Source organism: Scardinius erythrophthalmus, assembly GCF_964197995.2.
Source record: "Scardinius erythrophthalmus genome assembly, chromosome: 9".
Classification (NCBI taxonomy): domain Eukaryota; kingdom Metazoa; phylum Chordata; class Actinopteri; order Cypriniformes; family Leuciscidae; genus Scardinius; species Scardinius erythrophthalmus.
In genome coordinates this window covers 5,797,809-5,824,853 of record NC_138229.1, presented here as the reverse complement: position 1 = coordinate 5,824,853, position 27,045 = coordinate 5,797,809, and the positions used below count along the sequence as shown (strand labels likewise).

The following is a 27,045-nucleotide window of genomic DNA, read 5'->3' as shown; positions in this document are numbered from 1 at the left end:
TCTCACTTTTTTCCGATGTAAACAAAGAGAACCGCGACGTTTTGTCCTTCCTTCACTCGCACCCTCCCTGCACGGAAGGGAAGCCTCAGGACTGGCGCTGTTTCTGCGAGATATACGTGCGCAATACAGCCAGATTTCCGTATCTCCCAGCAAGAAAAGGTCTCGGAAATCGCATTGTTTGTCAAAGCATTTCTTGGAGGAATATCGTTCCACTGAATGCTCGCATTGTTACACCAGAGGAGGGTTTCCGGGACGGTCGCTGTCCAGGTGCTGAAGTTAATGAGGTCTCACGTTCCCCCCTCTGCGGGTGAAAGTGGTACAGTCCACCTGCAGAGTAATGCTCAATGAGCCGCTGAAAGATATGAACAGAGGGGTGGGCAGTTCTTAAAGGGCAAGTACAAGAAAAAAATAAAAATAATGTCTGCGCTTATGTTACTTGCCGTCATGTGGTTCCAAACATGAATGTTTTATTCTTGAACGGAACACAAAACAAGAGGTTTTGAAGAGTATTCATGCTGTGAATGGAGGAAAAGGGTCACACATAGTGCACATGCCTTGTGCACTCCACTCCAAATCTTCTGAAGCCATATAGCTTACTGTGAGAAATAGACTGTGTTTTAAACGTACACTGATCATTTTCTCATTTGCACTTGTGGGGGCAAGATATACTCTCATGTATCAAGATACTTCCATGTATCCCATGTGATGTGTAACACGAGAATGAACCTCATTGGTTCTTGCTGAAGCTCATACGTGATGCGTAACACAAGAATGAACCTCATTGGTTCTTGCTGAAGCTCAAACGTGATGCGTAACATGAGAATGAACCTCATTGGTTCTTGCAAAAGCTCATACGTGATGCGTAACACAAGAATGAACCTCATTGGTTCTTGCAGAAGCTCAAACGTGCTGCGAAACACGAGAATGAACCTCATTGGTTCTTGCTGAAGTTCAAACGTGATGCGTAACATGAGAATGAACCTCATTGGTTCTTGCTGAAGCTCAAACGTGATGCGTAACACAAGAATGAATCTCATTGGTTCTTGCAGAAGCTCAAACGTGATGTGTAACACGAGAATGAACCTCATTGGTTCTTGCAGAAGCTCAAACGTGATGCGTAACACGAGAATGAACCTCATTGGTTCTTGCAGAAGCTCAAACGTGATGCGTAACACGAGAATGAACCTCATTGGTTCTTGCAGAAGCTCAAACGTGATGCGTAACACGAGAATGAACCTCATTGGTTCTTGCAGAAGCTCAAACGTGATGCGTAACATGAGAATGAACCTCATTGGTTCTTGCAGAAGCTCAAACGTGATGCGTAACACGAGAATGAACCTCATTGGTTCTTGCAGAAGCTCAAACGTGATGCGTAACACGAGAATGAACCTCATTGGTTCTTGCAGAAGCTCAAACGTGCTGCGTAACACGAGAATGAACCTCATTGGTTCTTGCAGAAGCTCAAACGTACTGCGTAACACGAGAATGAACCTCATTGGTTCTTGGTGAAGCTCAAACGTGCTGCGTAACACGAGAATGAAGCTCATTGGTTCTTGCAGAAGCTCAAACTTGATGCGTAACACGAGAACAAACCTCATTGGTTCTTGCTGAAGCTCAAACGTGCTGCGTAACACGAGAATGAACCTCATTGGTTCTTGGTGAAGCTCAAACGTGATGCGTAACACGAGAATGAACCTCATTGGTTCTTGCAGAAGCTCAAACTTGATGCGTAACATGAGAATGAACCTCATTGGTTCTTGCTGAAGCTCAAACGTGCTGCGAAACACGAGAATGAACCTCATTGGTTCTTGGTGAAGCTCAAACGTGATGCGAAACACGAGAATGAACCTCATTGGTTCTTGCTGAAGTTCAAACGTGATGCGTAACATGAGAATGAACCTCATTGGTTCTTGCTGAAGCTCAAACGTGATGCGTAACACAAGAATGAACCTCATTGGTTCTTGCAGAAGCTCAAACGTGATGCGTAACACGAGAATGAACCTCATTGGTTCTTGCAGAAGCTCAAACGTGATGCGTAACACGAGAATGAACCTCATTGGTTCTTGCTGAAGCTCAAACGTGATGCGTAACATGAGAATGAACCTCATTGGTTCTTGCAGAAGCTCAAACGTGATGCGTAACACGAGAATGAACCTCATTGGTTCTCGCATACTTGAGCTTCCGTGTACCACAACTGATGTGTGAGTTGATGAATGTTTATATGTGAATAAAAGCCTAAATTCAATCTGTTCAGCATATACAGTTTTTCTCAGTCGCTTTGGTGCATTTCTCACATCACTATTTACATTTGCACAACAGTTAGTTCAACCTCCACAACATTTAGTCATTTGTGCACATCATAGTAGCAGTTTCTCATTCCTCCCAACAAATTGCAAATGCTTTTGGACATGCATCAATTGCTTTCATACAACTCTCTGCTGTTTTATAACATTATCATTTGCTTATGTCATGTCAGTCAAAATTAACTATACTTGTGAATGCTGAATAGTCATTCCATATAAAACTAATAGTCCTCATTTCATTGCTTGAGTCATTACATACAAATATGTTGAACTAGTTGTCAAAATCTGTCATTAAAAAAAAAAAAAAAAAAAAAAATCCTGAAAAAGTCTCCTAAATTGAACAATTTGCAATTGAGCAAGAGATGATATTCACTGTGATGTAGATTAAATTATGTGACCAGACAGAGAGGAACGTCTGGATGTGCATGAATGATTACAGTCCTATGTATGTTGTATGTTCAGTTCCAATACAGTATATAGGCCTACTGCAAAATTGTGTACAGTTGTGCACAGCTCTACCCAAAGGGAGTTTATGTTTGTTGTAAATAATGGTGTATTTTTTCTTTTGCACAATGCTGTGAACAAATTAGAACTGCAAAGAGCATATGCAGTAAAAATGTGAAACATACATATATTCAGTGTCTTGTACTCAGTTACCTCATAAATACAGTAATGTGTAGTTTTACTGTATTTTTTCAAATGGCTGTGCAAATAGTATTTAGTGCTGTATTGAGTATTTTCAGGTAGTGTCACCAAGATCTGACTTTTTTGCATTGGAAAACATTTACAGAGTAAACTGTCATAATGAAAACACGACTAAGCCATTTGACTATCTTGTTCATAAACGATGGTGTCAGGACTTTTTATTTTGATGACACTGACACTTTCATTGACATAAATACTTGATTTTGAGGAATGGGCTTTCCATTTTGAGCAAGTGACACGCTTTTGCAGGTCATCAACTAGGTTTTGCAGTTTGTACTAATTGTTTTGAGAACTGCATTAACTGTTGTGCAAATGTAAATAGTGTTATGAGAAATGCACCAAAGCGACTGAGAAAAACTGTAAATCAATCATGCCCCTGCAGAAAATTTGTTCAAACTACTGAATCATATGGATTAGATTTATGATCTCTTTATGAACTTTGTGTTCCAAGAGATGAATGAAAGCATTACGGATTTGGAACGACATGAGGGTGAGTACTTAATGACAGAATTTTCCTTTTTCCATTTAAGAAAAGGGATTCATCAAATGAAACTGATAAAAAAAATCAAATGGGAATAAAAAAATTGCTCTATTAGAAAACATAATATCTAAAAAAGTTTAATCCTTTTTATAAAGTGAACTAACCTAAGCTTGAATATAAATGTGAAATCTACATGATTTCACTGAAGATGCCCTGGGGCAATTAGCGGAGGCCTTTGGCAATCGAGAACAAAACTGTTTCCAAGTGGATAATGATGAAACAAACGGTGTCTGGTGAAGCGCTACGGTTCAGCCTTTCCCTTTAAACTGTCTTCAGAATGAAGCAGCTTCCAAAACAAGGGAATTTGATAAGCACCTGCAATAAGAGTCACCATTCAGATCTGACACCAATCTAAAGACCTGATTGTTTAATGAGAAATTACACGCCAGCATTTGCTCTCTGACAAACTACATAGTCAACAGAAATAAAAGAGTAACCACTAAGAGGCGACAAAACACCATCTAGTAAAAACTTGCAGCAAGCTCTATATTTTTTGCATCAGGTGCATAAAAATCATAGCCATTGCTTTTTAATGTAAAAACAATGTTTTGCTATTAAACAAAACAGAAGGGCTGCACAGTTTCCATGAAATATGATCATAAAACAAACAACAGACGTAAAAGCCTTCTGGAGTCAAGCTAAAAAGTTTTCCACATCCCACTCTGTCATTTGAGCTGTAAATGCATGGAAAACAATTCAAGCTAATCTAATTTACTGTAATATACATTGAAGGCATGCAGGTTTAAGATGTTAGATCACATCTGAAATGGATTGCAAAACAGGAAAGCTAGATGATCCATGTTTTGACATGCAAGCTGCGAGTGCGCTAAAGCCAGTGAATTCTGCCTGGATAACCCCATTCAGCCCTGCAGTGTACGTCAGCATTTCACAACCACAGCCGAAGACACTTCCAGCCAGTGTACACCTCCCATGAAATGACCTCTCTGTGAATTGAGTGATCTCTGACTATATACTACATTTACATTTACCGTAGTCATATACTGACCCCAAAACAGACAGATGTTTGTGTCCAGGGTTAATCAGATGATGTCATACAGCTTATCTGCAAGAATTCAAACTCTGTTCAGTGTAAAATAAATAAATATCTGTTTTTGCTTAATTGTCTTTAAAAAAAAGAAAAAAGAAAGTGGTTTAACACATGACATTCCTTGCCTTGTGCATCTTAAAATTCAAACAAGAAACATTCATGCTGCCTTCTCTCATTTTAAGTCTCTCTCTCCAGCATACTACTCTTTCTATTTATGCACAATATATGTTTGCTATGTTGAAACACATTCTGTATTGATGAAAAACTGGTTGACTTACTGTTACTACACTGTTTCCCATAATGCAATGCACCTGACCTTCCATTTTCAGCATGATAATGAAGGATTCAAAAAGGGGGTTTGTTGCAATTATGCCATATAGACGAACCAAAAGAGCTCTTAAAAGAGCCATTGTTTAGAACATTTTAATGATCTAATGAACCCGTTTCCACTGTAGAATCTTTAGTGCAATGGAAGGTTCCATGGATGTTTAAGATTCTTCATAGAACCACAGATGCCATCGCTGTAAACCTGAATAAGTTGGCAAAACTCAATAGAATTGAAGTAATCAGTTTCATCAAAAAATTTAAGTTAAGAAACTCAAAGTTTAAGAAAGCAGAACTGGCAGATTTTTATTTCGTACGCATACATTTTAATTGCTCTTGAAATATTTGATTAAGCTAACTCATTCATTTAACTTTAAATTATCATGGAATCTCAACTATTATTAGTAGAGGAAACTTGGCTATAGCTTTAACTAGTTAATTCAGTGAATGCTAACTTGCTATTTGGTAGCACAATGCTTTGATAGTATTAGCATAGCATGACGAATGCTAAATGAGTATTTAACATAGAATATTTAACATTTATCTGTTCTCAAACCAAGCTCATGCTCCACTCCCCACCCACACACACATAAATATGTTACACAAATAACATATAATAATTTGAGCATTTACTCTCCCTTTCGAATGCCATGGCAAAGCAAGCTGGGAAATAGAAACCCTAGCCCAGTTTCAGTTAAATTTAAGTTTGTCTGAATTAAAAGAAACAAGTTCATAAAACTCAAAACAATAAAGTAATTCAGATTACTTCAAATGTGTCATGCAGTTTTGTAAACTCAAAAGAAAAAGGAAGTTCTAAAAACTCTAAAAAGTTAATTTGAGTGAACTAATTTGTTTAATTTAAGGAGTCATTGCACAATTCAGGAGTCATCAAACCATCAAAATGAGCTACAATGCACACACTACTGAAACACACAGTAAGAACAGCTGAGGATGAAGAAACAAATCTAATGAAAGAGTGACTTTCAAAATGCATAAATCACACCTCTAATCAAATAGTGCTATAGGGAGAAGTGTGCTATTATTACATTTCAGTCCTGGCTATATACAGGTCAACCAAAATCATAGAGACATGAGGCATGAATATCTAATATTATTATTAAAAAGAGTAAATAATGGACTCTTGACTAACTCCAGTATCATTGGCGAGTTTTGTTCAAGCAAGAACCACTTTTAATCATGTTCAGCTTTGAGCAACTCGGGTTATGATTACAGAAAACCATCTGCTCCTGGCATTGTGAGAGCATTAATCACAGCTGTCACTGACAGATATTCAATTATCATGCAAATCAGGGTCAAAGAATATAAGGATACATCTAGCCAAAAAATCCGGCTGAAATGACATTCTAAAACTTTTGTACATTACAAGCCAAATTTTCAATTTATTTGATGTTTTGTCCATGTCATTTGTTGGATTAAGGTACAGATTGTCATTGTTCAAATCTAGGTGACCCATAATCGTCATGTAAGTACTGTGCATATGAGATACATTTACATATACTCCAAAGTACTTCAAAGTTAACCTTGGTATTATAATGTTAAATGTCCTATAAAAACACCATGGAACTTTTTACGGGACTATAATATTTCAGAATGAGGTCTTGTGATTTTTAGACCTTTTATTCAACTGTGAACTGAGCTTTAAAATATTCACCCTCTGCTTGGCAACAGATTTACACAAACACAGTGCTAAACGAAAAGGACCACGGGCAGCCAGACAAAAAGTGCAAATGTGAGCAAAAACACGAAGGATAGAGGCGGACAGTATGGAGTGATTTCTGGTGTTGTAAGTTTTACAATAAACGTGTACACACACATGCAGACACAAATCTCCTGCTCTTTTATAGCCAACCCCGCTTTAGCCCTCTGCGGTCCTGGAAGCCTTCCACCGTCGTCCTGGGTCGCCATGGCGACCTGAACAAAGACCTCTCAGCCTCATTATTCCTTTTGAGAGTAAAGTGTGCCAAACTCATTCTCTAGTTTTTACTGTGACTAACACCTCTCTCAGCTCCCTGACAAACTCATGAAATATGTTTCTTACCCAGTTTTCTAACCTCTTTGTTCCCTGGAAATATGCAGTACCAGTCCTATCAATCATGTTCCTTTACTAATAAACATTTAACAGAAATTTTGCTGAATTCTTTTTCATATCTACAAATTCAGTATTAAGATAAACAGAAAAAATAATAAGGGAAAATAAGTCTAAGAAAATTAAAATGTTTACAAATATTAACACATTTTACGTTACACAATAAACCAGTGATGACACTTTATCGGCACATGCTCAGTCAAGTCGTCCTCTGCCTGAGAAAAAGATGTGTGATCATTTCACTTTGTGAGAAATTTTAACAAAAATGATTTTGAATTTTATAAATAAAAAGTATTTTCTGGGATGTCCAGTAGCCTAGTTTCCTCTGCTTTTCTCTCTATAGATGCATTTTAATTCAAAATGCTTTGACGGAGCTGAAAGTTTCAAACCGGTTCCTCATGTGCCTTTACGAAAGATTCAGTCATCTGTCCGTGAGTCAGACTACACTGCTGTGTTTTTGATTCACTGAGTCGGTCCATAAGAGTCATATGATTTGTAAATGAACTGGACTACACTGGTGTGTTTTTATTCACTGAGTCAGTCCTGATAGGACACGAACATCTCAGAGACGTCTATTTGACGTCTGCATACTGCATTTATATCTGTAAGATGTATTTTTTTGGAGTGTTTGCTCATCTGCAATACATCTCTGAGACGTCTCCTGTCAGATGTTTATCAGATGTATTTACACAGCAAATGTTTTCCAGATCTCCAGATCTTTAGCAGACATCTTACAGACGTACACTACCTGTGCTTTCATGATTCAGACTACACTTGTGTGTCTTTGATTCACTGAGTCGGTCCATAAGACTAATTTGTACATGAACTGGACTAAACTGCTGTGTTTTTGAGTCACTGAGTCGGTCCATAAGAGTAATTTGTAAATTAATCGGACTACACTGTTGTGTTTCTATTCACCGAGTCAGTCCATAAGAGTCCTTTGTTTTTTAATAGGACTACACTGGTGTGTTTTAGATTTTATTAGTCGGTCCATAAGAGTCATTTGTACAAGAATCAGACAACACTGGTGTTTTTATTCACTGAGTCGGTCCATAAGAGTCATTTGTTCGTGATTTGGACTACGTGTTTTTGATTCACTGCGTTGGTCCATAAGAGTCATTTGTTCATGATTTGGACTACACTGGTGTGTTTTTGATTCGCTGAGTCGGTCCATAAGAGTCCATAAATCATAAATCGGACTACGCTGGTTGCACTGTAGGCTTAGGCTATGTTGCTGATTCATAACAAAGGCTCGGCTCAAAAGAGTCATTTGTTCGTGAATTGGGCTATATGTTGCCTGGAATTTGTTTGTGTTTGTTTTGCACAGGGACATGTCCATAGGCTTCACTTTTGACTGTTCTTGTGTAAGACACTGCCCTTGTGTAACTTCTTCTTCCCATTATGCTATGTGTACATCGTGGACACACCTAGTCAAAATAAGAATTAGACCTTGGACACATTAGTACATTCTAATGCATGATGCGCATTAGAGCACATTTGCTCACACACATCTCCTACTTGTTACTACAGTATACATTTCTTAATATGGTGAGGTTTGACCTCTGATTGGATACCCAAGATATCCTGGATGTTATTCCCTGATCGTGTGTTTATGACCCATATTCCTTAATAAAGTTGAGAATGTAATGGTCCCACACCGTATCTGTGTCTGCTTGATCATTCTCCCGAGATATCTCACGCTGCTGCTGCTTTGTATTTAGTTTTGCATTGTTTTGATCTCTACAAATCGATGAGCGACTAATATTGTGTAGGCTATGTGCGAGAATCTTCAGGCCTATACTCTTTTTGACACAACCCCAAACTGGGAGAGCCAAGAGGACACGTGTACAGCTTAAAGAATATGGTCTGAACATGGAAAGTTTGTAAATGTAAAATATATCTATACAGTTACTTGGATGGGATTGTGAATGCATTGCCTGTTAGCTACACCATTAACCAAACCTTTTCATTGTTGGGTCAATTCTTCTTCAAACAGATTCTAAAAAAAATATTTTGTAATACTAATCAATAGTAGGCCTACTATTAACAAATATCAATAATAATATTAGGCTACTGATTGATATATATATAGCTCATTGCATTGTCCTTTTACAGGGAAAACTGTTTACTTGAGAGATGTTTACCTGAGTTGCCATAGCAACAGGACATGATGATCAGTGGCTCAAAATCATGGGAGATAAAACAAACAGGCTTTTCAACCAAGTATACTTGAGGCCTGAGGTTAAGAACCAAGGGCTCATAAAAAAATAAAAATAAAATAAAAAACACTTGCTGTAAAGCATCTGTCTCGCCTACAGACTGAATATCTTACTAATATATAAAGTATAAAATTAAGTAATTTAATATGGAAGTGGCCTGAGAAAAGACAGTGTTAACAGACAAGCATGTTCCCTGTAAAGCAAAATTGAATTAACTCTTCAACTGAAGCTAGGCCTATTTCAGCTTCCAAAAAAAGCTCAAGAATGATGTTTGTGCAACTCAAGGGTCTATTTGTCTCTTAACTGGATGATTAGTCTAGGATGAAGTAAACAACTGTGATCTCGTCTCCTTCTGCAGCCTCACTTTACAGGTTGAAATATTTCTTCAAATAGCAGGAAATGACTCACCAAAATATGAATATGTGTGTTTTACAGAATTTGTGAAACAACTTTTAAGCTGTCAAAAGTTCAGTGTATAATACGAATGGACCCTGTTTATCACAGAGACCTTCAAGTGGAGCTTGGATAGTTTAGACATGACAAAACTAAAATAAAACAACAACATGTCTTTTTTTTTTATAAATGTGTAAAAAACTTAGTTTAAAACTAATTTGATTGTCATTTATAAGGCAAATAACAAACTGAAACAAACAGTCTTTATTCACATGCACATAATAACCAAAAACTAATATTTTGTATGGCGTCCTTTGATAACAGCTTACATTCTTGCTTCCATTGTTTTTAGGCCTACAGCATTTTTCCACAGTCACTGTTGTTATTGTCTTCCAGAAAGTTTCTTGTTGTTCCCAAAGACTTGCTTTTGATTAAACATTTGTGCGATCTATCTTTGAATCCACTAAATCCCAAATTTATTCAATAGGATTCAAGTCCGGACTTTGACTTGGCTAACTGTGACTAAAGAGCTTACATACCGGTGATTAGCCATTACTGGATCCATCCATGCACTGGATAACAATAAGATGAAGTTCAACAACTAATATGCCCGGTTCTGAATATGTGTCTATGGTAAAACAGGGTAAGTAAACCGGATTACAGCTTTGTCTGAAAACGTTCTATGTGCATACTTCTGTGTTTGTGAATCATCATCATCATCCAGAGGATTCTTGGAAAGATCATCTCGTGACTTGACAACAAGATTAAGGCATATGCACAATGGCTAACTCTTCATAAAAAAGGTTCAATGGGGTGCTAGAACCTTGTCCTAGAACCGAGTCTTGACTCATAAAAAATAACAAAAAGGTTATAGGCTATAAGGAGATAGAGAAAGTTCACCCAAAAATGCAAAGACATCGAAAAAGAAACCAAAATAAATGGATAAACAAAAATAAAACTTTATAATAAAGAAAAAAATATAATTTATTATTCCATTAATAACAACATAATAATAAATAATACAAATATATAGTTTTTTAAATAATTAAAATAAAACTACTAAATACTTACATAGCCTACATGTTAGGTTTTGGCGAAATAAATGTGAGAGATTCAAATCTATAATAAAATGCCACAGTAAAAAGTATAAATTCTGGTGGCCTTAATTTCTATTAGTTTATTTCCTCAGTGGGCGGAGAAGAGTAGCTTAAAATAACTTTTGAAACGCTCTGTAAGTCTGAGGGAACTCAATAGGGTTCTGATTGTGTCACTCAAATCCTCCAATGAGTTGGCTATAAATAATGCTTCCTCTCACACTGTCGCTCCCCGTTTGGGACAGTTCCTGAAGAGAGAAACGGTTCTCTGAACTACCACATTAAAGTTCACGATGTCAACCTCTTCCTACAGAAAGCGATTTGGAGATGTGAACCGGAGCAGCGCGTTCCCCAGCCGTCAGACCTCCAGTTCCGTGCGCTCGCGGGTGTCCTTCGGCGTCTCCTCGGCTCCGGTCATTTACGCGTCGAAGAGCTCCAGAGTCCGAAGTAGCGTGGGGAATCTTGGGATGCCACGACTGACCTCGGAGACTGTGGACTTTAGTCTCTCGGACGCCTTAAACACGGAATTCAAGGCGAATCGCCTCAGTGAAAAGGCGCAGATGCAGTCGCTGAACGACCGCTTCGCCAGTTACATCGAGAAGGTGCGTTTCCTGGAGCAGCAGAACAAGATCCTGAGCGCGGAGCTGGAGCAGCTGAGGGGTCAGAGATCGTCCAGCATCGCGGATCTGTATGAGGAGGAGATGCGCGACCTGAGGCGACAGGTGGACCAGCTCATCACGGAGAAAACACGCGTGGAAGTCACGCGAGACAACCTGGCAGAAGACATGGAGCGTCTCAGAGAGAAGTATGACAAACATTCACAACGTTAATGTGTGAATGGCATTGCATTGGGTATATATAGGCCTACCAAGGTACCACTGGCATTTGCAGCAGGGTTGGTGATAACGCATTACAAGTAACGTGTTACAAGTTTGCTTTTACATTTACAACTAAATATCTGAGTTACTTTTTCAAATAAGTAGCACAAGTAACTTTGTTTTCTCATTTATTGACTGACATCTCGCTTGTCCCCATGTTGAGAGAAATCAGAAGTGCAGAGGCGTAGGCTATTGTAGTTCTAGACTAAATGTGAGCATTGTGTCTATTGATCTCACTTGCACAAAAACAGATTCAGTATTCCTCAAAATGAATAAAAATAGTGAAGTGCAAACTCAGAATATTGCACAAACCTGCAATAGTTAAATGTTAAATTACACAAATATACTTTATGTATTTAATCTCACATTATTAACCATATGTTATCTGCTAATAACAGAAGGACATTCTAGGACTTTTACCCTGATTATATGCAAAATATCATTGATAGAGAGCAAGATGCTTTTTGGGTAACAAAATTTTCATTAAAAATAACAAAATTACATTTGGCATATGTTAAGGAGTTTGTGTACTATAAGCAACCCCTTCTTTTTTATTCTTTTTAGTAAGTGTGCAATACTTTGCACCAAATCAACATTAAATGAATTAAAATGATTCAATATTTTTTGTAATTGCACACAGTGAGTGACCTTATGCATCAGGATATTGTGCAGTGCAGCAGTGTTCAGGAAAGTGCTGTGGGGGTGTTTGCTTTTTAGTGTTTTGGAAAATATAAAATCAATTGTACTTTTTACTTTAGCCTTGTTGTGCCCTGTGCAGAATGAAGACAACGACCTATTTGGAAACTTTGCGGTTGTCAAAGCATCTAGCTCTAGCATAATTTGTTTGCATATGCCACTTTTTATATTATTTTGTGGTCTAATGCAATGAAAATCACCTCAAGTGAGCACTGTGTTTTTTGAGCCAGAGTATATTTGCTTATGAGGACATTCAGAGTCATTATTGAGAAGCTAAATTTTGTGATTGACCAATGAGAAACAAATATTCCTGAGAGTTGTGTAATAATTCAATAAATCAACTAGTGAAATATTTTGAATTGGTGAATATTTTTAAATAAACCAAGGTGTTTTCTTATTGATGTTTCATTTACAGACTGCAGGATGAGATTCTTCAGCGAGAAGATGCAGAGAACACCATGAGAAGTTTCAGACAGGTAAAACACGATTGTGTTTAAAACTGAAGGTTTTGAGAAACGTATAACTATTGCTACTTATATTATTTCAAATTGCAGTGTTTAAAGGCCCACTGAAGTGCATTATTCAGCATTATTCAGTGTGTTGACATAGTTCTGTCACGGAACAGAGAGGAATCAAGTGCAGAATGAGTTTTAAACAGTTTATTGAGACACACAGCAGGCAGGGCAAGAGATGGTGGGAGAAAAGGTGAACACAATCCAACAGAAGGCAAGTAATGAAGCACAAAGACCAACTTGACTTGACCCACTATACAGGAAATAGACAGGAACAACATACAACGAAATCCACAACTGAAACAATGGCCATGAAAGCAAATGAGGCAATAAGTAACACAGGTAGCACAACACACTCAATTACAATGAACTGGCAAAACATGAGGAAAGAGAACATCATAAATAGGGAGCAGAGAACATGAGGAACAGGTGAGCACACTCAACAATGAAGACTTAACTAGGGCTTAAACAAGGGGACGTGGTCACAGAGGTGGATAACACAAACAGAGCCAGAGCCATGTGCTCAAGCACAAAACAAACAAGGAAACATTGAACCAAGACAAGAAATAAAGAACAGACAGATGAGAACCATCACAATATCCTGACATATCGAACAGCTCCTCCCCTTTTTTAAAATAGCCAATAGCGTTTTGTTTATATCACAGCTCGGCCAGAGCTGTTGAGCTTGGTAAAGCCGCAATTTTCTCCTAATCTCTAACTGTTTCTCCTCCTAATCTCCTCCATGTCACTTTAGCATTCTGTGTAGAATTCAAAGGATCCGATACATTTTCTGGTATACGCCGACTGTGGCGGTTCGCCTGACACTAACGTGAAACCAGACTTCATGCGCCCCAATGAAAAGCATACTTACACTGTCTGAATCATTCCCTATCCCCTATATAGTGCACTATGTGCCATCCACCATAGAAAATAGTAAATGTGTGAACTAGTGACCGATTTTAGCCGTAGCTTCAGCGTCTATTTCTAATGTAGGGGGCGGAGCTTCAGATTCTAGAGAGCATTTGATTGGACAGAAAATCTGATGAGAAGCTGAAGTGCAGAAAGATGTCATCAAATCATTGCTCCATATTGGCAGAATTGAGAAACTATAAGTTTTGAATGCTTATCTTCTAAATGTGAATTCTGTAATTGTTTTTGAGAACACTAGCTTATAGATAACAGTAAGGCTAATACACTATTCATGCTAAAATCCAAAAAACCTCCATGTCTAACTTTAAAAGAATCTGCAGTATTTTTTTTTCTATAAGAATTACAAGATTCTGTTAGATAGTAAAAAAAAGAAAATAAATTGTGCAAGAAAATATTTCATGAGGCCTTTGCTGATGCATATTGCTGAAGATGTTATCACTACTGCTGTTACTTGTTGCAACATTTAAGAGTGGCAATACTAGTTTTCATTATGTCGATGTAAAAAATTTAACAACATAGTATGAGATGAATTGATAAAATTGTGTAACTTCTGCATCTGGGTGGATGACTTAGCTCACACGATAATCTACAATACCATTCAAAAGTTTGGGGTCATTAAGATTTGAATTTTTTTAATTTTTTTTAAAGAAATTGATACATTTATTCGGCAAGGATGCATTGTATTGATCAAAAGTGACAAAGGCATTTACGGATTTCTGTTGCTGTTCTTTTGAACTTTCTATTCATCAAAGAATCCCACAAAATCTCCAAAAAAATATGAATCAGCACAACTGTTTTCAACATTGGTAATAATAAGAAAAGTTTCCTGAGTACCAAATCATCATATATTAGAATGATTTCTGAAGGATCATGTGACACTGAAGACTGGAGTAATGATGCTGAACATTCAGCTTTGCATCACAGGAATAAATGACATTTGAAAACATATTAAAACAGAAATTACTGTATTTTGATCAAATAAATACAGCCTTGGTGAGCACAAGAGGCTCAAAGAACAATGTGTATGAAAACAAACTGCCTGGTTTCACAGACAGGGCTTAGATTAAGACAGGATTTGGCTTTAGTTTAATTAGGGCATTCAAATAGCTTTCATAAATGTGTGCATCTTGAGACAAAACAATGATATTTTAAGATTTGTCAGTGCAAGTTTCTTTCAGTTTAAACAGCTCAAACATGCATTTAGTCTGGGACTATAGGCTTAAGCCTTGTCTGTCAAACCAGGGGATAAAGTTATAAAGAATTGTGAATCTACTCATAATCTTTAAGCTAAATTCCCTAAAATCATTACACGGGGTGGTGTTTGTGCTGCTTGCAACTCATTTTCTCCATTTAATCACAGAAACAAACAATTGTGGGTTTAGTTTGGGAACTGTGATAGAGATTCTGGTTTGTGTGTGTGTGTTTGAGAATCTGTGTGGCATGTCAGGCTCAGAGCTGAATGTCTTTGTGTTTGGCATTAGCGCTGGGAAATCTCCTTCTCTGCCGATTGCTCTTCCAGCAGACCAGCAGACCCTGACAAAGCAAACTGTTGTGTCTGAACTGGCTGCCAAGGGCAGGAATGTCTGGATGTGTGTGTGTGTGTGCGTGTGTGAGAGAGAGAGAGCACACGTGTCAAGCATAAAATCAGTGTGAGTGTTAAAGCCCTGTTTACGGGTAGTCCCGTCAGCTGACATCCAAATGGTGCCACACAGACTGCAGGGCATTGTGCCCGGCCCAGATTCTCATTAAAACACAAAGACCTCTTCACTGTGTGCTCAATACAGTAGTGCTGCTGTGTCATATAATGTTGTTAATGTCGTGCAGGACGTGGATAACGCTGCTCTTGCTCGAGTGGATCTGGAGAGGAAGGTGGAGTCTCTCCAGGACGAGCTCGCCTTCCTGAAAAAGCTCCATGATGAGGTGAGATACACTGGCAAACTTCTGCTTAACTCACAGTAAAAGGCATTAAATGAACTAATCCTTTAAATAATAAAATTACTGTTTGAATGAGAAGTACCAAATGACAAAAACCATCTACAGTATGTGTGCTGTTTCAACTGCATAGCAACACCCTGGCAACCGTGCACAACACCCTAGCATCACGGCGACACGTTTTTCACAAGCAAAAGCTACTCAAAATGTCACAATTTGGCTGTTTATATGATAACAACACAAGAAAAGAAGGTTTGACAGATGCTTTTCAGAATGCACTACAGTCTGTAATCTCTCTCTCTCTCTCTCTCTCTCTCTGTAGGAGCTGGTTGAGCTGCAGACACAGATCCAGGGCCAGCAGGTGCAGGTGGACATGGACATAGCTAAACCTGATCTGACAGCTGCTCTGAGAGACGTCAGACTGCAGTATGAGAACCTGGCAACCAAAAACATCCAGGAGTCAGAGGGCTGGTACAAATCCAAGGTATTTAAAATGAGCCGTTTCACCATTAACAGGGATTTCCTCTGTTTATCATCAACATCTTAGCCTCTTCTTTATCTTGCTTCACATTTTTTTCTGCAAGTCATAACTGTCAGATGAGCTGCTTCTGCTTTTAAGGAATGAAAAAAAAAAAAGTCCTCATTTACTCAAATATTTTTCTATGGACTCTTCCTTTTATACTCGCATTTAAGTTTTACTTCAGTTTCCAAACTCTGCCTACCTTTACTAACACGTGTCTTCACTCACTGTCAGTTTGCTGACCTGACAGAAGCGGCTAACAGGAATAATGAAGCTCTGCGATTGGCCAAGCAGGAGGCCAGTGAATACCGCCGTCAGGTGCAGGCACTCACCTGCGAGGTGGACGCCCTCAAGGGAACAGTAAGTAGTTTACATATTTAGACATATCCTTTGGCTAGAAACGTGATGACTGTAACAACAATCCTCGGTACTCAAGGGGGCCATAGAGTTTTCTTCGAATGCTGTCGTTTTATCGTTGTATTATTCACTCAGCTGTTTTATTATTCACTCAGCTAGCTAATGCATGAGTGACAGTTTTACTAACTTTTCCCTTCAAACTGATGCTTTGCCTTGACAGTAGTCAACTTTAAAGAAAAAAATGACTGTAGAAAAAGACAGTTTACACCATTGTCTGCTATAGAGCCTCGTGGAAATGCTGAGAATGCATGCAGTACTTACAAAAACCAGTTAACACTAAAAGTTACAACAAACATTTAGCTCTTAAAGGAACACGCCGACTTTTTGGAACTATATTCTCAGAAGGCGAAGCACTGCTACTTGGGCGGAGTGATTTACTCCAACTCTGAGCGAACTTCCTGCTCCTCACCACGGGGCTTCTCGGGTGCTGCGAGTAAATCACTCCGCCCAAGTAGCAGGTTAGAAGATGGCTGTGTCTCATGTGACCTTGGTATTCGTACACGCTGTGACTATACAAATCACAACATGTAAATAGGAAAATGTTGGCATTATTTTGTCACTTATTGGGAGCAGTATGCTAGCTGGAGCCGTTTACCTCCAGTCTTTGTGCTAAGCTAGGCTAGCGGTGGGTGCGTCAGACAGAGTTACGGCACGCACGGAGATGAGAAGGGTATGTTGTATGTATGGACTTATCTAACTCTGGGGGATACGGTGAATAAGCTAAAGTCCCAAATAGTCAGCGTGTTATTTTGCCGTTATATTTGTGAAATGCTGTAAAGATCTGTACACAAATATATTAAATTGTATAATGTGAATATAAATAAGGCAAACCTAGTGCATATTGTGTTCGCTAAGGCATGTTAAACTCGCAACACTTGCAGAGATGGAGTTTGTGAGAAGCAGCAATTAATTTGAACCAAACTGCTCTGAAAACATGGTTTTATAAAGCTTGTATGTATTATAATACTTCCGTCTGGAAAACATGCAGCTGTCACGGCGTGGTTGCAGCAGGGTAAAGAATTAAAACAAAGATGCTCATTATTCTCAAACATCAAAAAACACAAACAGAACAAACAGCAAAATGCGATAAAAACGGAACAAAGACTAACAGAAAACAGGCTCAATATATACTAACGCAAACCAAACAAAGAAATGAGAAACAGGTGCAGTGCATTAATCAGACAATGAAGAACCATGGAAGCAAATGCTAACACAGAATACAACTCAAACAAAACACAAACTCAGACAAAATGTGACAGCAGAGCAACAGGCTATATACTTCTTTAACTAAATCTTACTTTGATTTGCTAATCGCAATTTGATGATATTTTGCTTTTTCCGTTTAATTTTAATAATTGTGAAGAGCCATTTGTTTATTTTAATGTTACATTCGATTTAGGCTTAAGCTTTCATGAACACACAAATCCCCTGCAGTTCCCTCACAAACCGCAGTTTGGGAAACCCTGGCAGTGTTAAGTTACCCAAGTTACCCACAGGGAAAGGTACTTTTAAAAGTATATTGCGTTACTCTCTAAAAAAAAGTAACTAATTACGTTACTTAGTTACTTTTATGAAAAGTTATGCATTGCATTACTTTTTCTCACCTGAGGCTCGCTTTCTTTCAGGCCTTGCAGGTGTTTTTTTTTTTTTTTTTACTGGGAAGTTCATTTTTGCAAGTGTTAAACACAGTAATGCATTCAACAATATAGCCTATATACTGTAACAATAACTTTCATTTTCTTTTAAAAACGAATTTATAATATTATTATATTCAGACCACCTACAATATTTCCTGACCCCTAGAGCAATGTATGCCATTCAAAAGATCTCTTTACATTATGGGTTATACTGTATGCAACTGTTTTTATTGAAAGTTATGTATTTTGCTTTGTATGTTTTGTCTTTACCCGTGCACGCATGAGTGTGCATGTGAATGCAATATGGAGAAGAGAGAGAATTTGAATACAGTAGTAGTACACTAGAAAGTAACGTGCATTGCTTTAAAAAAAGTAACTGAAATATTATGTGTACATTTATAAAGTAATCCATTACTTTACTCGATCCTTTAAAAAAAGTAATCTGATTACAACACTTGAACCTTGGTGTAGAAAAACCTGATATTCCATGACTACCATAACATTATATCCACAATCCCTAAATCTTTTCTTAAAGGTGGTATCAGCGATTTCAGGCCCAAACATAAATGATCACATTCATCTAATATTTCGCTAGCTGCACGCCCCATAAGCATGCTGTCAAAAAACCGCGTCTCTCTAGGTAGCCTAGGCTCTGAGATCTGCACACAAAAACAGCTGTTTTCAGTCTGTTTGGCCAAATAATCAAAACCCAAACAAATAGTGTTCCAACCAATCACCGACAGGGGCGGGTGTTGTGAGGTTTTCGCGTGCAGCCGTCATAGGCAGCCGTGCACGAGCGCAAAACCTCAAAACACCCGCCCCTGTCGATGATTGGTTGGAACACTATTTGTTTGGGTTTTGATTATTTGGCCAAACAGACTGAAAACAGCTGTTTTTGTGTGCAGATCTCAGAGCCTAGGCTACCTAGAGAGACGCGTTTTTTTGACAGCATGCTTATGGGGCGTGCAGCTAGCGAAATATTAGATGAATGTGATCATTTATGTTTGGGCCTGAAATCGCTGATACCACCTTTAATGTAAATAATGCAGAATGAATCTCTGGAGCGTCAGATGAGGGAGATGGAGGAGAACTTTGGAATGGAGTCATCTAGCTCCCAGGATAATATCGCTCGGCTGGAGGAGGACTTACGAAGCATGAAGGACGAGATGGGAAGACACCTGCATGAGTATCAGGATTTGCTCAATGTCAAGATGGCCCTGGACATCGAGATCGCCACCTACAGGAAACTTCTCGAGGGGGAGGAGAGCAGGTGAACGCTTCCCACCTCTTTTAGTGCATTACTGCATGACTTCTTTAAAGAGATAATATTGTTTTATGAATATGGTTTATTTTGGGTTGGAACAACATGTTATAATATTTAGTAAATTAATTCTACATTTTATTCTCTTGGATGTAGAATTGCTCCCCCTCTTCCAAACTTCTCCTCCTTCAGTCTGAGAGGTAAGACATCAAGTCACCAATAAATAACACAATGAAAAAAAATATCCTTGTGCAATTTAATTGAAAATTGCATTTTCACAGATATGATGCCCGAGTCCAAGTCAATTACTGACAATACATTTACTAAGAAAGTTCTTATTAAGACCATTGAGACCAGAGATGGCCAGGTATGTGCTTAACTTATCACAGTATTTGTACACACTCTTGGGGCTGGTTCTGACAGAACGCGTTTTTGCTTGGAAAATGGGGAAAAACCGAAAGGTCTGGGGATGCGTCTTTTAAAAGTTTAAACAATATAAATGTTAATTGTCCTAAAATAAGCTTCTATGTATTTATTTGAATGTTAAATATTTATATTTTTTATTATTCAGTAAATTAAGCATATTACCAGATTAATTTTTTGAATTGTTTTTGCATCATTCATTATTTTATTTATGTTTTGTAATTCACATTAATCTCTAATAATCTCTCTAATTTACAATACAGCATACTTAAAATAAACCTGAAATCAGTTTGATCTAATTTCAAGTCAGTGATTTCAGTTCTCTCTCTCATGGACACTTCTGCTCTTCACTTCTATTAAGGTGATCAATGAGTCCACTCAGAACCACGATGACCTGGAGTGATGGAGAGGAATCTCTTACCATTATCATCCACCAACTGTAGCAAATTTTTTGGATCCCTACTAACATCATCTAATGTGAACAACCCACAATAACCTGCTTCAAAGTGCCTTTTTATCTGCCAAAAATAACCCTTTCAAGTATTTGAGCCTGTCGAGGACCTGTAGTTCTGCTCTGAGTGAGAACACATGACCTTCAGTGTACTGTGAATCCTTTCATTGTCTAAACCTGCTTTTATCTTCCACATAATGTTGCCTAAGGAAAATGCTTCAATAAAAATAATCAAGGAAGAGTTTGTATTCTTAAAGAGCCTCATTCTTTGTCTGATTTTTCTTCAATGGAAATTAAAATTTTGAAAGTAAAAGACATAGCTTTAATAGCAAAAAATCTTGATTGTTCCTGAACTGGTTCTTGATTTGAAGCCCGTCACTGCCATCGTGTGGACATTTGTAAGAACAGAAAATACAAGTCAAAGTTGCATTCTCAAGTCTCAGATTTTGATATACCTTTTCCAAAACAGGGTGTTTCTCTCACCAAGGAGCATCCATGTTCTCTATTAGTGGTTCATGTGGGATAGGATGTGTGTTCCTGTCTGTTTGTTCCAGTGATGGAGACTTGTACTCCCTGGACATGAGTGTTCAAGTTCCTGTTCTCTCCCATGTGTGGTGTCATATCTCAACACATTTTTTTAAAGGAATAGCTCACCTATTAAAGCATTATTTACAAAATGATTTTCTTTCTTCCATGGAACACTAAATTTGTTAAGAATTTCCATGCTTCTTTTTAATTAAAAGACAGATGACTGACCAGAGGGCTGTCAAGCTCCAAAGCTATGCGATTGCTTTGTGCGATGGAATTTATGAATTTGATTTATGAATAAATAAGGATCAGTGGTTAACAGAATTTTACATTTTACACTTACACATATTCATACCTTAAAGGTAGGGTAGGCAATTTTCGGAGAAGCTAGCAATAGCAAGCTAGTTTTGAAAGCATAAGATCCCACCCTCCCTTCAGAGCGTCTCCATAGCACATGAACACGTACAGTAGGGAGCAAACAAAAGCATCACGAGAGAAGGCGTTAAATGACCTCATGTCTGAAAGCACATTACAATAGGTGTGTTCCACTTGCTGCGCAGACCAATCGATGCATGCCATCAAAGAACCGCGAGAGTGATTAGAGAGCCGACGGCTCTGTATGCTTTAGAATCGCTCTCACGGTACTTTGACGTCATATGCCGATCGGTCCGTGTGAAACACACCTAACAATAGAGTGGTGCAGGTGTGACATGACTTTATAGGGCCAAAACGCGGAAACGTGTTAGCATTTTTGCACTTCCATTTTCATCGCCCCGAAGTCAGTGGGTTTTTTGAATAGGGTTTTGGTTAAATGGCTGAAATAAGGTCTGTGGTGAACACAAGCTCAAGACACTTTCACGCTTTATTCTACGACATAAAATGCATCAATATTACCCCACTCATGATTTTTTAAAGCTATAACGTGTCTTGAAAAAGGCGGTTGCTAACAAGCGGCTGAATGTCCCAGAGGCTGCTGGGGACATTAAACGTCATCAGGACTGTGGCGAGGAGGACGAGGCCGAGAGCCGTGAGAGAATGGTGCGAGGCCGGTGTCGTGATTGATGATGAGCGACATCCGCGCGACACACTGGTCTCGTATCTCGTATCTCACGGAGGAGCGGAAGCATAAAAGGAGTGACGACAGTGAAGGATGAGAGAGGACCAGGCCTGGACTATTTTATTTGATGTTTTGTTTTATTATGTGTGGTGGCAGTCGACCGTGAGGGGCTGCTGTCTTTACTTTCGTTTTTGTATTTGTTTATTTATTTTATTAAAGTCTGTTGAATGTTCGCCGGTTCCTGCCTCCTTCTTCCCATAACAACAAACTTTGTTACAAGGACGAACAGGTAAGCTCAGTTCGCTTTTATAATTGTGCTCCTATAAACTATTCTAACACATACTTTCTGGGAAAAAATGTTTTGGTAAAAACTGAAAGAGTTGTCTAAAGCTTAGTGATGGTGACGTTTAAGTCGTGGGACCGTGGTGTAGTTCTTTTATAGCCTACACTGTTAGAAAAATCTGTAGAAATTACAGTATTACTGGCAGCTACTTGCCAGTAACTTACTGTAGATTTAAATTGATGTTATTTACTGGCAATAATTTGTTCAAAATGAAATGAACATTAAACATTAACAAGTCTTTACCTTTACAGAATAAAACTAAAATAACATCCTCATGCAAAGCATTCTGGGAACCAAAATCTGAAGGAAAAAAACAGAAAAAGGTTGATGAAGATTTCTGGTTCCCATAATGCTTTGCATTAGATTGTTATTTTATAATTTTATTCTTTAAAGACAAAGACTTGTTAATGTATAATGTTTATTTAACTTTGAACAAACTGTTGCCAGTAAATAACATCAATTTAAATCTACAGTAAGTTACTGGCAAACAGCTGCAAAATTACAGCAAATTTTTTACAGTGTACCTTTAGCTTTTTACTTCTGGCGACTGCATTTAGGCTTCAAAATTCATAACAGTTGTGTTCATCCATGAAAATTATCTTGACGGACAAAACGTGCAAGTTAAACTTGTGTTGATCACAGAGCTTGTTTTTTTTTGCAATAATCCGAAAACCTATGGGAAAATCCTATTGGGTTTTGTAGAGGGAACCAGTGTGATGCTAAATGCCGATTGGACTACAAAGTGACGTCACACCTGCACCACTCTTTAATGAACATTAACAACTTAAAGAGCTCTGACCTGTACCACCTTTCTGCTGTATTCACTTAAGCGTTGATAGCGTTGCCATTGAAACGCATAAATTCGAGTCTCGAACCACTCCGAGTATAACGTCACAGGTTTCCATCTCTTTCAAATGACAGTAGTTATGGTGTGAACGCAGCATAAGCTCATTGTTTTGGTCCAGGTGGAACTGTTAAAGGCGACATTTATTTCTGGTTGCAGTGCTATGGTGACTGACCATGAAACACGCTGATGACATGTGATGTCTGTGTGAGCTGGTGCACAGAGGAATGAAAATACATGTTGACAGGCAGTCGGTCCGAATGCAACGATTGGACGAACATTTTATGGTCCTAAGCCTTCCACAGAAGATATATAGGCCTACATATAAATATTTAGACCATGCACTTAACTTAGTGATTGTTATCAGGATGTGAAGAGACAAAAAAAAAAAGTCTGGAACTAATCACCTACCCTGCCTTTAAATGTTATTTTTAATGCAAGTTGCAAACAAATTGCTCTTGGTTTGGAACATGTTGGTCAACCAGCTAACTGACCAGTAAATAACCAGCTTGGACTAAACTGACTAAGCTGGATTTTGCATCAGGGATGAGAAAGAAAATAATAATATATTGCTACGACATGAAATTATGACAGAATTTTGTATAATTCTATTTTAACCCTTTTTACTGGATTATGTTGATCAGAAATACTTTTTAGTAAAAACATTGAATTAAAGTGAACACACGGGGAGAACAAATTAACAAATTGAGCTAATGAGAAATATTGTTTAATGTCAATTTCCCCTTTATAAATATTATTTCTTATCACTTTAATTGTGAATGTAATTGCATATTCGTAACTCGACAGTGTCAGATTTCATTAATGTAATACACTTGACAGAGTAATTAAAGATGCTTGTTTTCAACGCTCGTGACCCCAGAGACTCGTGTTTGCCAAACTAACTTTATACGTGTGACGACCGCGCGCATTCTCTCGGGAAAGCGCACAGGAGATTTCCGCTGGTTCCATCGCCTCTGTTTGACAAAATGACTCGCAAATAGACTGAACCGAATACAAAAGGGTGGTTCATTATCCACGCTCAGAGGACACAGTTTGCATTGTACCATAGTTTTATGAGGACGAGACAGCAATGACAGTGCCTGAATCAAAGTCATGGAGCAGACGTTCAGTCAGCTGAAGGTTGTTCGGCAGAGATGGGCTCAGTGACCTCAGTTTTCACCAAGTCGCGCAACACGTTGGTCAAAGTGGGTTCGGAGCCGCAGAAAGAGCCGGACGGGAAGCCGCGGACCGGGTCTGGTGTGATCGCAAAGCAGACGAGCAGAGAACCGCTGGTGCAGAAAACAAACTGCACATCCAGAGCAAACACGCCACAGTTTCCTGCATCTGCAACAGGTCAGTTTAAGTTTCTGCCATGTTTCATATTCTTATGGAGGACGGTCCATAAAGCTGAAATTGCTGGATCTCTATTGGTTCAAAAATAGGCTTGTATTTGGAGTTATAGCTCTCAACAATAGCATCTTTCCAGGACATTTTTTTTGTCCATTAAGTTATTCAGAATACAGTTCAAAATGTCTATAGTGTTCTAGTTATACTTTATTAAGCATGTTTATATATATATATATATATATATATATATATATATATATATATATATATATATATATATATATATATATATATATATATATGAAATTCCACAATTACCTAATAGAGGCGGATGAAAACAGTGGCTCCCAAAAGAGTACGTGGACAATTCAGCTGCACTTACAAATATATGAATGTCATTAAAAAAATAGAACATCAAAACATAACTATTAATTAGTTATTATTTTCAAAAAATAAAATTAAAAATATTTCTTACAAACATGACTCGGGAAGTACAACACATTTTCATAGGATTAGATTACCCCATTTGGTCTGACCAAAACATCCCTTTCATAAAAGGTCAAAGTTGTTCCTCTTTTCTAAGTTGTTTTGTTAGTATGCTAAATACATAAATGTAAATGTCAAAAAGACCTAGTGTCTGAAATTGTGTACCGTCAGAGTATGTACTGCAGTTGAAGAACTTACTTCTCGTCTGTTAATAAAGTACATTCTGCAAGTATGCACTTGTGTAGTATGAATAAAATAAATACATATTATACTATGTTGAACTTGTCAGGTGCCTAATTATGTCAGCCACGTTACTATTTAGACATGCTAATTATATAACATGATCGTCTAAAATTGCATACTGTATAGTAGGTAGTAGTACATTTGGTTTGAAACTTACTATGCCATTAAAAAAAGCATGTTCTATATAGTATGAATGAATTTTTTGCCCTGTCCCAATTGGAACGCTGAGCCCTCACAATCTTCCTCAGAGTCCACACTTTCGTGACGTAATACCGCTTTGACTATTGGGTTGAAGTCGGCTGCGGGCTCGGCAAAAGTGCGCATCGCGGGTGCGTATCGGCTAAGGGTGCTCCGATTGATCGGTGCCGGTCGTTATTGGCCGATAATAGCTTTATGTAGTTTGGTCATGCTCTCTCTCTATAAAAGAGCCGATATATGGCTAGGTGGTGTAACTAAAAATCTTTTAAAGTCTGAAAATCTTGATTAAAAAAAAAAGCGGTGATGCTATTTAAAATATTCAGAATACATATCATACCAAAATGACTTAAATACACTTACACTTACTTAAAGTCAAATATAGCAAGGAGCTGGTGTAGCTTTTTCCGAGATTGGTGTGTAGGCTACTGTATAGGCTTTTAAACGTTGAAACTCTTTAAAATATATATATTAAAAAAAATAGAATTGAAAAATTTGTTTTAAAATATTAATGTTAAAAACCCTTCCTCTGCTTAAAAAAAAAAAAAAAAAAGTCATAATAAAATTCACAGCCAGCGTCCAAATATGCCTACTTCTATACAATACAGTGGGCAAAAATCAGAATTTGAGCTGAGTAGTATGTCCAAATTCATAGTGTTCATACTCATTGATGAAAAGTAACCAAATGACCTACTGTTTCTGGTGAGATTCTGAAGTGTGCATCTGATGGACATGTAGGGTGTCCCATTTACCATTTTAGGTTTCAGAAGGGTGCTCGCGAACACACCCTTTGTGCCCGATATTAAGGGTGCTCCGATCAGGGTATTTGGGACCGATTTTTGATCACTTGGAAGCAGTATTGGCTGATACGGATTACCGAAATAAATGATACTTCATGATAAATAGAAGGCTTCAAACAGACCCACTGGGGTTATTTAGCTATTCTTAACAACAATGTATTTTAAGTATAAAAAAAATGAAGAGAACAGCCTATCACTTTCGCTATGACGAGTTTCGCGTCATCTAATCGGCTCTTCTCATTGGGTTTTATAGAGAGAGACCACAGACCAAACTACATAAAGCTATTATCGGCCAATAACGACCGGCACCGATCAATCGGAGCACCCTTAGCCGATACGCACCCGCGATGCGCACTTTTGCCGAGCCCGCAGCCGACTTCAACCCAATAGTCAAAGCGGTATTACGTCACGAAAGTGTGGAGATTGTGAGGGCTCAGCGTTCCAATTGGGACAGGGCAAAAAATTCATTCACATTCATACTATATAGAACATGTTTTTTTTAATGGCAGTGAAGTAAGTTTCAAACCAAATGTACTACTACCTACTATACAGTATGCAATTTTAGACGATCATGTTATATAATTAGCATGTCTAAATAGTAACGTGGCTGACATAATAAGGCACCTGACAAGTTCAACATAGTATAATATGTATTTATTTTATTCATACTACACAAGTGCATACTTGCAGAATGTACTTTATTAACAGACGAGAAGTAAGTTCTTCAACTGCAGTACATACTCTGACGGTACACAATTTCAGACACTAGGTCTTTTTGACATTTACATTTATGTATTTAGCATACTAACAA

General features: G+C 38.0%; 1 protein-coding gene across 1 annotated transcript; it reads left to right on the top strand.

The window, feature by feature from the left end:
* Positions 1–10,909: 10,909 nt before the first annotated feature.
* Positions 10,910–20,644, top strand: viml (vimentin like). Its single transcript, XM_081374046.1, has 9 exons — positions 10,910–11,539; positions 12,724–12,784; positions 15,575–15,670; positions 16,005–16,166; positions 16,437–16,562; positions 19,306–19,526; positions 19,674–19,717; positions 19,799–19,884; positions 20,302–20,644. Exons 1-9 carry the CDS (start codon positions 11,028–11,030, stop codon positions 20,341–20,343), a joined length of 1,350 nt encoding a protein of 449 aa, XP_081230172.1. The 5' UTR covers positions 10,910–11,027; the 3' UTR covers positions 20,344–20,644.
* The last annotated feature ends 6,401 nt before the right edge of the window (positions 20,645–27,045 follow it).

What these genes read in the sequence shown, in the direction of transcription:
- viml (XM_081374046.1), top strand. Translation starts at nt 11,028, where the DNA reads ATGTCAACCTCTTCCTACAGAAAGCGATTTGGAGATGTGAACCGGAGC. An exon ending in AGGGCTGGTACAAATCCAAG is followed by an intron (nt 16,167 to 16,436) that starts GTATTTAAAATG and finishes ACTCACTGTCAG; the next exon opens with TTTGCTGACCTGACAGAAGC. An exon ending in CTCCTCCTTCAGTCTGAGAG is followed by an intron (nt 19,718 to 19,798) that starts GTAAGACATCAA and finishes GCATTTTCACAG; the next exon opens with ATATGATGCCCGAGTCCAAG.